We start from the raw sequence: 14,092 nt of genomic DNA on the forward strand, positions 1-14,092 counted from the left end.
TAGAGTCAATAAATTTTTTTCAATTACAACCAAAAAAAGAAGTAATTATCATGTAATGCATGCTATCAAAAAAATAAATAAATAAATAAAAGGGGAAATATGTATGGAAATAAGAGTCCAAATACAGAAAGTACATCTTACTTTCATTCTTATTTCTTAGGATTAAGAAAGATTAAATGTAAAATGTGCTTTAGATATTCGAAGTTATATTAATTATCATAATAGCAGATGTACATTATGGTGGCTCCTACTTTATATAGAGACCAATGCTGTAATAGATCTCTACACATAAGGGTGGCCTGACCCAACCCCCTCTAATGGGCATGAAAGTACATTTTGTACAACCAAAATTGTTGTGTAAATGTCCCCTTTTATGTCTATTTTGCATAAAAAGTAAAAGAAAAGGCTCCATCACACACACCCTAGTTTTGTTACTTATTACCCTGTACCTAATCTTCCACACCAGCACTATTCATAGTAGCTTTGCAGAGTTTTTTCTTCTTTTTTTCACCAAAATGCTATGAATGACTTCATTTGTCAAGGAAATCAGTGAAAACCTATTGACTTGGTAAATAGTCCATACAAGAGACCACCAGCCTATAATTAATACCAGAAGTTTACCAGATAAAGCAAGCTAGCCAATATACTGATGAGCATCTGCTAGATGGCCAGTTTGAAATCAGTGGTAAATGTGAGGTATCCAAACAGCCTTCTCCAAAACATAATTTTCGATTGTATCCCTGCCTCATGGCAAACCCCATATACCACAGGACTGAAGTGATATGTGCACAACTTCCAACTGTCTTGGAACCAGCTTTACACTGTCAGTACCAGCCACTGATGGGTCTAGTTTTTCTATGGGTGGTCTGAATCCATAATGTGTACTGGTGGCTAGATGTGTGAGGCAGGGATACAATCGAAAATTATGTTGAGGAGAAGGCTGTTTGGATACCTCACATTTACCAAAATCAAGTGGTGACAGTATAAGTAATATACCACCCCTCCCTCTCTTCTCTAGGATTAAAAAAAAACAATAATTACTTTCCCATTTACTTGTGCCACACCACAATTATTTAACATATAACTCTTTTTACACCACAAAACAAGTTTCATTAGAAAATCGTTTATGTAATATAAATGCTGAAACAAGTTGCTCTGACTGCATACAACAGGTAAATCCGGCTACCCCCCCAATATAACTCATTAAAAATACTAAGTTACGATACCTCAAACCAAATAATATTTTTTCCATGCAACAAATATATGCATAAACTTTTTAACAGCAAATTATTTTTAAATTTTGACGATGGGCACTTTGCCAATGGTTATTCGCACTCATCCTTTACTCGACTACGGCTGTCGTAAACCGCAACGCCTGGCGTCCGTGCGCCAGGTTTACTCTCCCTGCTTACGCCCGTTGCACCAAGACAAAAACTGATCGTCGCAACTACGCCCGAGTAACGCTCCGTTGCGTCACTAGCCAACAATACCTGGATGGTATAATTGGGCAAATGAGGAGTTCTCAGCTGCAGTCATAATGGAATGATGACATAAATAAACACAAAAGGAGCATTTCAGTGACGGAGAAATTCATAAGCTAAATTATTCCATTTTGATTTAGAAATAAGAACGTTAAAATACGTTAACTTTGCTGTTGCCTTGGATATATAGCAATGAAATCGTAAATATATTCCGAATCAAAATATTATTATAGTGTGCTATGTATGCTATTATAGTATGCTGTTGTAAATGAGAAAAACGCGTTGGAGGCAGTGCGTATTTCTATTAATGGATTTGAACACCTTCACATTTGAAATCGAAACTATCGAGTCTGAAAATAATGCAAAAAAGCCAGCATTGCTTTCTTTTTATAATTTTACAACAGTGCCGACAATTTCATGACCTTTTTTATCTATGGTTACACCGTGAGGTACATATATCATCTAATTCAATCGATCTTACATCTTGGAGATTGAGAAATACAAGAGACCTAGCTAATACATATTATATGAGCATTAAAATGCTGATATTTTAAGCTTTCGTATCTATGTTTATATACAGTAAAATCTGAATGATATAAAATGTGAATAAAAATGACTATGGTTAGTTATGGTTTGTCAAAAATTGTGAAAAGAATTAAAGAAATTGTACTGCTGAGAGCCAAGGCGTGTCGACATGAGTGGTAAAATTTGATTTGAACACATGCTATTCATGTACATGGCTACACACATAATGTATTTAATAATCACTTATATATATAATTAGTTTTTTAAAAACCAAGCTATGCAGACGGAAGTTTTGTGTAAAAAACAAACAGATAACAACCCACATAATCTACGTTAACTACGATAATTGTCATCAAACTCTCTCTGTGCCAGCCTTGCCATAGTGCAAAACGAGCTACGACCGACTTACTCCACCTAGCTGGCAGGCGTAAATTTACGACTAAGTTAAGACCGACGTAAACACTATTCCAGTTTGGTGCAACTGGCTTTTCTCGGGTGTAGCATTTTGCGCCCGCTTTACGCCGGCGCAACTCCTACAGGGGGGTACGCCTCACTTACGACCGGTTGGTGCAATCGGGCCCAGGGAGGCCAGAGCATCTCCACCCAGTGTGTATATTGACCAAGTGCCCATTATATATCCTATTATGTATGTCTGCACATCCATGATACTGGGTAATATCATTGGGACATGGGCAACATGGCCTTGATTTTGGGAGCACGCTTTCCGCTTAGAATATGCATTGTGCTGTCCTTTATATTGATCATCTTTATTTTCATTTCAATCCCACTTAAGCAATAATTACATAAATAAGGCAATAATTAAATAAATAATGTTTTGCGACATGTTTTGACTTGGTGCCAACTTTACATTTTTAAATTTTGTTTTCAGGGAGGTGTGGGGAAAATGGCGTATGCATGTATGGGCACCTGTATGTTCCACAGAGGAATATGAGGTGCGATGAAAGAGACGGCTACTTCTGTGTTTGCAAAAGTGGTTATGAAGGGGATGGATTTAACTGCACCAGTAAGCATTATAAATTCTTCATATTATTTTTAGGATTTGAAATATGGGATTATAAATAATAGAAGCTCAATTTTGTTTCATTTATTTACTCTAAATAAACAGTTAATCAGTACCACCAGTGTGTGGTTTTAGTCGTGACCCGTCTCGTACGGCTCCGTCGGTGGGCTGTGGCTCCACCGGCTCCGCCTTCTGGCACCAGATACAAGTCACCGTTACCGCTTCTCCTCCTAGACCGCAAGGACCAGTGTCTCTATCTCTTGGATTTAGGTCACATATAATCTCAACTTGAACCCTCTGGTTTTTTGTCTCAGTTGGTGCATCCCAGCGGGCAAATTATGTTGTTTTAACATTGAGACAACGCTGAACCATAACGTTGATAATACGTTGAATAAACATTGGATTTGAAAGTTGACTCAACGTCAGGTAACAACATTGTATCAACCCCAGTTGTTAGACAACATTCTTGCATGAAAGACATTAAAATGACCTGAATTGTTTTTATTTTGGATACAAAACTCAGGTACACAATTATAACGCACCACTGTCAAAACATCCAAGTGCCTGCTATGTCTGATTTTTTCAACGCATTTAGCTCCTAAGCATGTTTTGCACCTAAGCATGGTACACCCTTTTAGCCTGGACGTGTTTAGCAGTAGGACATGTTCGACGGCTAAATACTTGTAGGGTATACATGTATGGCCTTTAAGTTATAATTTCCAAGGTTTATATATATATATATATATATATATATATATATATATATATATATATATATATAACATAGTAACAGTCACCTCAACCTGTTTATTTATAACAGAGTACCGAGAACTGTCAACTTTATTAACTTCACTCCATCACATTTACAGCAATTTATTCATCCTAGCGTTAGCTGACCTTGCAAGGAAGTTTATTGGAATGTATTTCTGAATAACAAGTTAAGAAAATTCACTAGTTCACCAAAGACACAAAACAACTGTCACTTTTACTTTAAAACACTTTTTTTATTATTTTGATAAAGTTAGTTACAGTATTGATAAACAAAGTATCACGTTTTCAATAAATATTTTAAATTACAATCCATGTCTGCTAGGTTGTGTCAATGACCAAAATACAAAGTTGAGTCAATGTCACATTATGACGGTGTTTTGACGTTCCTGTATCATTTTACGTTGAATTCACGTAAATCAATGGCAATTCAACGTATCAACCTGTTTTCAACATTGATCCAACACGACTATGCCTGCTGGGATTGGCCTGGGCGTGACGCTGGTTGAAACGCACCCTTGTCAAAATTTTTGAAAATTCAATGCCAAATATCTCCTAAACCAAAGGAATTATGGGACAAATTACTATAGAAGTCTGACTGAAAGTCATATGTGAAGATTCCAAATATGTCCTTGGATTTTACCTTTGACCTTTATTTAAAGGTGAAACGGGCCAAAATTTTCTAAAAATAGGAATTTTTTGAAAAAAAAATTGTTTGTGCCAGTTTTCAGAAACTACACTGACCTAAGCTCTCACATTACAGTGGGAGCTTACAATAAGGGACTTTTTTCATTTTTGAAAGTTTGGGGTAAATCGGTGCATTTTCACTGGACAAGCAGCCATTAGATACCAAAACTGAAAACTCTCCCTAATTCGTGAACCGTAAATGCTGTAGACCTCAGGATTTTTGCAAACTGTAGAACTTGTCCAGTGCAATACTGAAGGTACTGTTCGTTTTTTAGTTTTTGATATGGTTTAGGAGTTGCGCTATATCAAAAAGTATAATGTCGCAATATTCAGTGATGAAAATAAAATGTGAAATACTTTTGAAATACTTTTGTGAAATAAATTAGCAGAGATAAGCCCATAGTTACTTATGAACTCAAATAGGAAGTCATATCCGGGCAATCTTACTGTGACTTGAAATTGACCATTGACCTACTTTTAACCATGAACTGAACTTTGCAAATTTTCTATCCCTTACATCTCCAAAACTGGCAGAGATGTGCCAATAGTTCCTACTGAATTTGAATAAGAAGTCATATACTAGCAATCTGTGACCTTGAAATTGACATTTGACCTACGGTTCACCAACGTTCCGCCTACGTTTCGCCTACGTTCAACCAACTTAATTAATTTTGCATATTTTTCCTCTCTTATATCTTTAAAACTGGCAGAGATATGCCTGGTGTTGCCCCTGGGTTTCAATGTCTACAAGTTGGCAGGGCAATTTAAGCTTCCAACAAAAGGGGATTCTCCCCTGGAAAATTGCTTATAACCAGGGGCAATTCGGTGTATTTAAGGTTATTTGGAACAGATTTTTCAACATTTTATGTGGGACATATATGTCTTGTTGAAGATGAAAAGTGTGATGTAAATATAGCTCAGATGACCTTTTATGAGTGAATAGATAATGCAGCCAATAATTAACATTGCATGCTTGACTTGTTAAATAGCCCTCAAAATGCACTCCCAGGCAGTCTACCACGTACACTGAAGTGTTAAAAACTAGGTGAACTCAGAAATGCTTGGGAGAAACAGTGATTGGCGCCACAATGTGTGGAGAGTGAAAAGTCCTCACTCTTGGTCTCTGTCTCTCAATATATATGTTTAGTACACTGCTTTTTTTAATTTACAGACACAGATGTGTCTGTACATATAGCTGTCACCTGCCTCTGTCGTCACCGTAGCCATCTGCCGTCACCACGCACTTCAGTGATAACACAATAAGTGGAAAATGGTTCTTTTTTCTTCAATCTTATGGAACTAATTTTTCTTAATAAAATACAGTTTGAAAATGAGCATGATCGAGCCATGTTTTCAAAAGTCATACTGTTTTTTTCTTTTCTAGCATATATGTGTAACAGACCGATAGCTTGGGCTGATGTTACTTTATTATTATTATTCAAATATCTGCAAATATCTGCAAAAGCAATATAAACAAATTAATTTCAAACAATTACATTAACAAAATTTACACAGACGAAAGACACGGAAGACAGAACAAAGAAATAAAAATATAACAATGCCAAAATCACCATAAAAATAAATACATCAATTTAGAAATGTATGAATTTCAACTATGGATTGGGACCTTTATTAAATATAGTTAAACTTACCTGCAAGATCACTGGAATAACTATTTCAGTTATTCAACCTGCATCTCCGTCCGACTTTCAGGAGGATATCAAATTTTATGGGGCACGGTCTTTCAACCCGTGACCTCCACGTACACATACGAAAATACACGACACAGAACACAATCACCACAAACACAACAAACACAACAAACCTTACATATGCAACACTGATAACACATTTCAAGGAAAACCAATGGGCCCATTGTCTTGAAAATCAAAGGGGTAATTAATGTTATGAAAATACAGGCTGAGTTCAAATATCTGCTTGATCAAACCATTTTTACAAAGATTATCCAGTTTTTCGCTTCTTTTGGCCTATTTTGAGAACTAGTTTATTGCACTTTGTAGAGTTTGTCAAGCACAGCACTGTTGTTGTTGTTGGGGGGGGGGGGGGGGGGGGGAGGGTAGCGCTTACCCCTGCTGGTAGTACAATATCCGGAGGCGGTATAGCCTCTCTGACCATCTAGTTTAACCATCTTATTTAGTTTAGAAGGGGCTATTTTTATCTGTCATAAAAGAGTAAGTGATTAAATTCAGAGCAATTAACTGTCTTGCTTGCTGTCAAGGGCACTTTGGTTTGATCAGTGCCTGAGCAGTTATGCAAATAATTACCAACCATGTAATCAATCTAGAGATTTCATTACAGTATCAGAGAGTAAAATGACCATCTATTTATCTACACTGATGCTCATTGGTTAAGCAACACCACGATTTTTTTCAAAAGTTTCTTCTATCATGATCTTTATTTCATTTGTTAGTGGGATTATGCATATTTCTCTCATATTTTATAAATAACTTATTCAAGTTGAATATTTCTGTTAAAGAAATACACCACATAGCTTATTGTAATAACAAAAATAACTTTATTAACCAAACGGTACCAAAATATGCCAAACCATGTGTCTAAAAAGTATGGTCACACAACAAAAAGTACGTGCTGATTAAAACAGCTTATAATGGAAAAATAAAGTTCAATCATCTAACTATCTTTGAATTAGTTTTAATAAAAGAACACTGTTGATAATAGATGGTCAATCGTCCATTATGCAACGAATATTGGGTGTGGCTTCCCTGGTTTTGAACAACGGCTTCACATTGTCTCCTGCAATTTGCCACCAATTTCTGTCAATCTTGCTTGGGAGCCGGTTCCATTCCTTTGAGGCAAGGGTTGCCTGCTGGTGCTCTCTTATGTTTCCGACTGGGGGTTGTCTCTCATTTACTGCTCTGCATCCATACCGTAAGCATATTGGTGAATATGCAGGCCAATCCAAATTTGTGCTGCTGTAGTTCTTCCACAGACCGTGCTTTATGCATGGGCGGATTGTCCTGCACCAAAATGATTTTCCTTTCTGGATTTGCTTGAATACATGATTGTATGCACCCCAATGGTATTTTGTCTCCGTATCGTTGACCAGTGAACCTTCCTTGAATGACGTGCAGTACGTGGCAATTTTTCATCATATGAGAAACCGCACCATCCTATGACGGATACTGTGTCACCCTGAACACGTGGGAGAACGCAATCATCCCGAAACGCTTGGTTTGGACCTCTTTCAGACTCCTAGCCGGCCATCTGCATGCATCAAAGTGAATCTGCTCTCGTCAGTCCACACGACCCTTCGCCAAGTCCTGAGATTCCATCTTTCTCGGTATCTTGCTCATGCCAATCTTCTCTGCCTGTTTCTGTTGGTTGACAGTGGCTTTTCACGGGGTCTTTTAGATGAAAGTTCAGTTTGTAAAAGATGCATGTTGACTGTTTGCCTACTGATTCCAGCTTTTCATAATTTAGGCCAGATATTTCTCAATCGTTTGGCTGACATAAGCCTGTCCTAGCTGGTGGCATAGTCGAACAAAACATCTTCTATCTCTTGCGTCGGTTAATATTGGTCTACCACCGGCACTTAGAGAGCATTTACATCGAGAAGAGCCGACGTCTAGCAAGGCCGAGACCTTAATATGGCAGACCTAAATGAAAGGAAAACCGCCTTGTCCTTTAATGGTCTCTCCGCCTCTCACACCCCTCCCCGCACGTCGTCCCTGCACGGGCACACTAATTAAATCTTGGCTCAATTCAACTGGTCGAGGGACGATGCGTGGGGAGCCGTGTGTGAGGCAGAGAGACCATTGAAGGCTTATGCAGTCTTCCTTTCATGTAGTTCCGCCATATTTAGGTTTCGGCCTCTTCTTAATGTAAATGCTCTGTTAGTTAAGTAGAGGTTAAAACAGGTAATTTCCAGATGTGACAGTGAGAGACATTGTTCCTGTATTACATTTTGTAGCTCTGAGCACCCAAAAGGGCAGTCAGGCTCTTTCCCCCAGGGAGGCAAGAGCATCTCCACCCAGTGTGTATATTGACCAGGTGCCCAATATATATCCATTATATATTTCTGTGCTTCCTTGATACTGGGCAAAATCATTGGGACATGGGCAACATGGCCTTGATTTTGGGGGCACGCTTTCCGCTTAGAATATGCATGCATTGTATTGTTCTTTATATTGATCATCTTTATTTTCATTTCAATCACACGTAGGCAATAATTACCAAAATAATGATAATAGAAAGAGACATGTCTTGACCAGGTGACAACTTTACATTTAAAAAAAAATTGTTTTCAGGGAGGTGTGCGGAAAATGCCGTATGCAATTATGAAAGCTTTGGGCCACAACCTCCACAGAGGAATGTGAAGTGCGATGTCTGTGTTTGCAAAAGTGGTTATGAAGGGGATGGATTTAATTGCACTAGTAAGCATTATGAATTATTTATAGGGTTTGAAATTTGGGAGTATAAATAATAAAAATAAATAATTTAAAATTTATTTACTCTAAATAAACAGTTAATTTCACCAACTTTGCTTGGGTCAGTGCCTCAGCAGTTATGCAAACAATCACCAACCATGTCATCAACCTAGAGAATTAATTCATTACAGGGTCGGTGAGGTGTGGGGAAAATGGCATTTGCATTTATAGACCGCTGGGGATATCTGTTCCATACATGAATGAGAGGTGTGATGAAATAATTGGCTACTATTGTGCTTGCGTCAGTGGTTATGAAGGGGATGGATTTAATTGCAACAGTAAGCAGTAAAAATTCTTCAGTTTATTTTTAGGGTTTGAATAATAAAAATCTATAATAATTTTTTTTTTTTCATTTATTTCATTTCTTTAAATAAAATCTTTAATTTATCAACTTATTCAATTTAATGTCATAACATGACTAAATCTTCATGGTATCATATTGTAACTTTGATTACTAGTATGTTTATTTGACATGTTATGTAATGATTGGTGGTTTTCTTAATATATGAAAGCCTGAATTGGACTAACTTAAAAGATGTAAAGCAATACACTGAATACACTAAAATTTGATCATGCTGTTCATAATTTTTTTCGTTTTTACTATTTGAAGCAACCAGAGCTGCACAGATATCTAAGAATTACAGGAAGAAGGCTGATTTATTACGAAAAACACTAACAAAATCATATTAGATTTCTGATTATTTTCAAGGGTAGTGCCAAAAATTTCTAAGCGTTACTTGGCAAACATTGCAAGGAAAGTGAATTACCTTAGGAACAAGCTAATTGGGCCTTTCTTGTCCAGTTTAAATGATTTAGAAATGCTAGAAATAAGGTTTCAGGTATTCACTAGACTATTTTATAGCCATTAAAACCCAAGTTAACCCAAACCACAGTTGCTAGGCAGCATATAACCCTAGCAACAAGCATTTAAAAGTTGCATTAGGCTATTAAATAAGGGAAATCGGGAATCAGGGGCAATAATATGTGGACCTTGACTAAAGGTTGATTAAAATGATAAAAGCAACTTCTAATCCCCTTTGGCAAAACATGATTCTATGAGTGTAATTCAGGAAAATCCCAGTATAACCCCAGATGAAACCCTATCACAACCGTTGTGGAAAAACTCAAAAATTGAAATAGTTGGTGTAAAAAAGGTATATTTCATAACAATAATATCATCAATGACGTTTGAAATGTCCTCCCTCCAGAGGAACTCAACAAAAAATTCAACTTTAACACTAATATTCTGGACTAATGCAGTATCCAAAAGATTTTACCATCTCTTCCCATGGAAGGAAATTACCCATAAAACAATTGTTTTAATTTTTAAAAAAATTACCGAACCATCCAGATATTTTTTTACCAACAAATCTGTTTTATCTGTCCCCAGATAAAAGTGTAGATGAATGGCACACAAATATTTAAGAAACAGATCACCCGAAACTGCCAAAGCTTCAATTCAGAATAAATCATGAATATTCAGTACTGATGTTTATCTTATTATTATTATTATTATTATTATTATTTTTTTTTTTTTTTTTTGAAAAAGAATCAGAACAGTGTGAATTTCGCAATTCTGCTAAGGAAATATTCTTCACGTTTTTTTTCTTTTTTTTTTTTTTTTGGAGTGCCCACACAGGCCTAACCAACTACCAGACTTTTCACCGAATGATCCCGAATTCACCAGTGGGTAGGAACACCCTACCTGTTTTCAATTTGTGTATCAGTACACATTTCACAGAATCATACCCTGGAACAAATTTTGAGATGAGATGTAGGCCCTACTACCGCCTCCGGGTATTGTACCACCAGCTGAAGTAAGTGCATTCATATATAAAAGAAAAAAAGGAACACCACCTCCAGTGTTGTGTTTGACAAGCTCTGCAAAATGCAGTAAACAAAACTTCTCAATTTTTTTATTGAAAATTACAGTTTAAAACAAAATCATAGGGAAAAGTAAAAATTTAAATCCTAAATTGTGTAAATGATTCATGTACAATATAAAACACTTCTGTATTCACACTACCTCCAGCATAGAAAATAACAGGGAACTTGCTTTAGCCAAGCATACCTGTATGTAAAATAAAATTGCTTCATTATTCTCATCATTTAATCACTTAGTCTATAAAATGTATTTATTTTCATAATTAATACTAGTGAAAGTAAGGACTTCGTGTTTGTGAACCTTGGCTGGAAACACTGAGATGATATCCAGTCAAAGTCAGATCTCTGTGCCACATGTTGTGGACCCGACGGGGTGCAATCAAAATCATCTTGGCCAAGTGATATCACTAGACTGCACCGTGGGACAGTGTAGGAAATGTAACCAAGCACACCTCTCAAGTGGATAATTTCTCATATATTTTTATAAATCAGTTCATATTTTGGCACGTCCCTGGGGTCCAAGGGGCTGGTCACCATCACCTTGCCCTTCAGGGCCCCATGGTATAAAACCTCCACAACATCGATGAAGTCTTGCTTGGCCTTGAAGTTGCCGATGAACTTGGTGTGACCTGGTGTGCTGAAAATAACGATGAATATTTAAGAAATGATTCATGTGCATATACCTTATAAACCACATATATTTTGAGAAAATTTGTTCATAAACCATGAATTCAAGTCCTCAAACAATCAGTAAAAGTATACATTGTTACGTGACATTGGTTAGAAAACCAAGACTTGGGTAATGCTAGCAATATTTTCCGCTTAATCAAACCACTATTTTTTAAATCATTTTTCTCCTAATGGTTTAAATTTGACTACAGTCAAACCAACCCAGCTTTGTTTAGCAAATGTAAGTCATTTTAAGCAATTATATATTGGCAAGTATAAGCGCTACCCCAGCCAGTAAGATATGTCTTTAGAAATAGTCAGTATATATTATGCCATGATTAGATCCTTTCAACCAAGTCAAATTCAGACCACTCACCCCCAGTCCACCTTCATGTGCTGTCCATTGAAGAAGAAAATGGTGGCAGGTATCAGAGTGATGTCAAGGTACTGCACATACACCGGGACTTCGTTCACTGCCCCACAGTAGATCACCGCCATCTTCCTCAGCTGCTCTGCAGTCTTTGATAGCTGCAAGACAGAAACAAGGCAGCATTTCATAAATTATATTACTAATTTTATTGATGTGTTGAATAGGACAGTCCTATATATTATACAAGATAAAATGTACATTGATTAATGATTATGGAAATGAAATAAAGAACTCAAATAAGGTTATTATATATTTCATGATATATATAACTTAAACTGCGGGCATGCTGAAATGCACCCTACTATATTTGTCAAATGGATTGTGTAAGCTTAATGCTTAACAGAAAAAATAGGTCTAAACCTGGCAAGGTAAATTCAGATCAACAAGGAGAAATATATGCAAATGAACATGGTTGTGATTGGATGATGTCTCACGTGGCCCATCAAGAGGGACACTGCCACACTGAAACAGCATTGAGGGAAACAGCCTTGCTACTGGGAGGTCTCACTGCCTGATTAGAAAGGGTAAGTTTTATCACTACACTGGCACAGTATTAAATCAGGCCTGGAAAACAGTCATGCTTTTGCTAATTTGAGTCCCAAATTAACAAATCTAGCTATGAATTAAGTGCCCCAACGAAAAATTAGTTGCCACAAGTCTGGAATGATTTTCACGAAAGGTTTACTTTTAATCGTAAGTAAACAGGTGAAATACAGGGTATCACAAAGCATAAGGGCGTTATGCTGCAAACAACCCATTTTGAACGCAATCGTCATCGCTGCCGAACAACCTGAAATCATGCCTATACAATATTAGGAGATGCACGTCGAGTAAAAGATTCAACACCTGGGTGCCCAGCACTATTATGAAAAGGAAAAATGACTTGACGTTTCATGCACAATCATCATCGAAAGCCTTATATCAATATGCTGCATGCGCAGTCGATTTTTATCAAAATAAAAAGTGTGTTTCATACAAGCAAAATCTAACTTTCCTTTATAACTGTTACTGAACAGCGAAGAGTTACATAAACCCAGTTATAAAATTACAAATGTTATTATGAGGCTAATTTCTCTAATGTGGAATGAAATATTTTGTTGGCTTTCAAATGGTAGGACACTCACTTTAATCTTAAAAGAAGTTAGTTAATGTGCTCGTTCCCCTAACGCGGTGCCAAAAGGTCCCATCAAATAACCAGATACACATCTGTCTATACTGGTAACTAGTGAAAATCTATCTGTGGCCTTTGATAATGGGTAGACACTCACCGCGTTAGTTGCGACAATGATTATTTCTTCACAGCGATTAAATCATTTAATTATTAAATCATAATATATTTATTACATTATTTGAAATAATTTACCTTTTTTTAATGATTTATACCATCTAATTTTTATCTTTTTTATTTGATTCTTAATGTCATCTAATTATTTACTTAATTCTTTAAATAATTTATTTATTTATTTATCAAGCCCGTAGCCAGCAATTTCAAAGGGGGGGGGGGGGGTCTTTTTCTGAAAAAGTGGACCTTTTACCGAAAAATCCCCATGTACTTATGTCAAATTTTACCCAGAGTGGACCTTTTTTCAGCAAAAGGGGGTTCTTTCGAACCTCTTGAACTCCCCCTGGCTGCGGTCCTGTTTATTTATTTATTTATTCATTTATTTATTTATTTATTTATTAAGATTTTCTATTATTATCCTTTTACGGATTCGCTCTATTATTTTATATAAAATGTAACTTAATGTAGTAATTGAGGCAACACGTCAGCTTGTAATGTGAATAAATTGTTTTAATAATGTCTCTTTCTTTGTTATTTCTAAACAGTAATCTATTTTTACACAGGTCGCGATGATGAAAATTTGTGTACGGAGCATCTTTAAACTTTTTGAGACGGGGTGATTTGTTGATCATGCTGATGTACGATGCTGATGCATGTTTATCAAATTCAATTTTTGGCCACAGAACACTTCATATTGAATTGAATAACTGATACTAAATCAAACTAGCAGTTATCTTGCAAAACTTAAAACATGATCAGCTGCGCGTGCCAAGCTAGTGAACATAAGGATAGGTGGCCACGGGAGTGGCACGGGTTAGCATGGGTTCTAGCATCTTAAAGCTATAATCCTATCGCCGCAACAAACAATGGGCACCT

The 14,092-nt window shown here is 36.5% G+C and overlaps 2 protein-coding genes across 2 annotated transcripts; one reads left to right on the top strand and one right to left on the bottom strand.

The window, feature by feature from the left end:
• The first annotated feature begins 2,175 nt into the window (after positions 1-2,175).
• LOC147761132 (uncharacterized) lies at positions 2,176-9,240 on the top strand. The gene is made up of 4 exons (XM_087015174.1): positions 2,176-2,182; positions 2,896-3,030; positions 8,772-8,897; positions 9,083-9,240. The coding sequence occupies exons 1-4, from the start codon at positions 2,176-2,178 to the stop codon at positions 9,238-9,240; spliced, it is 426 nt and encodes a 141-aa protein (XP_086871300.1).
• A 1,055-nt stretch (positions 9,241-10,295) lies between these two features.
• Positions 10,296-12,031, bottom strand: LOC106155235 (thioredoxin-like protein 4B). The gene is made up of 2 exons (XM_013529958.2): positions 11,881-12,031; positions 10,296-11,472 (listed from the first exon to the last, which is right to left on the bottom strand). Exons 1-2 carry the CDS (start codon positions 12,000-12,002, stop codon positions 11,307-11,309), a joined length of 288 nt encoding a protein of 95 aa, XP_013385412.1. The 5' UTR covers positions 12,003-12,031; the 3' UTR covers positions 10,296-11,306.
• Positions 12,032-14,092: the final 2,061 nt, after the last annotated feature.

The sequence above is a fragment of the Lingula anatina genome, chromosome 6 (genome assembly GCF_051362555.1).
Source record: "Lingula anatina isolate TDL-2025a chromosome 6, LinAna3.0, whole genome shotgun sequence".
Classification (NCBI taxonomy): Eukaryota; Metazoa; Brachiopoda; class Lingulata; order Lingulida; family Lingulidae; genus Lingula; species Lingula anatina.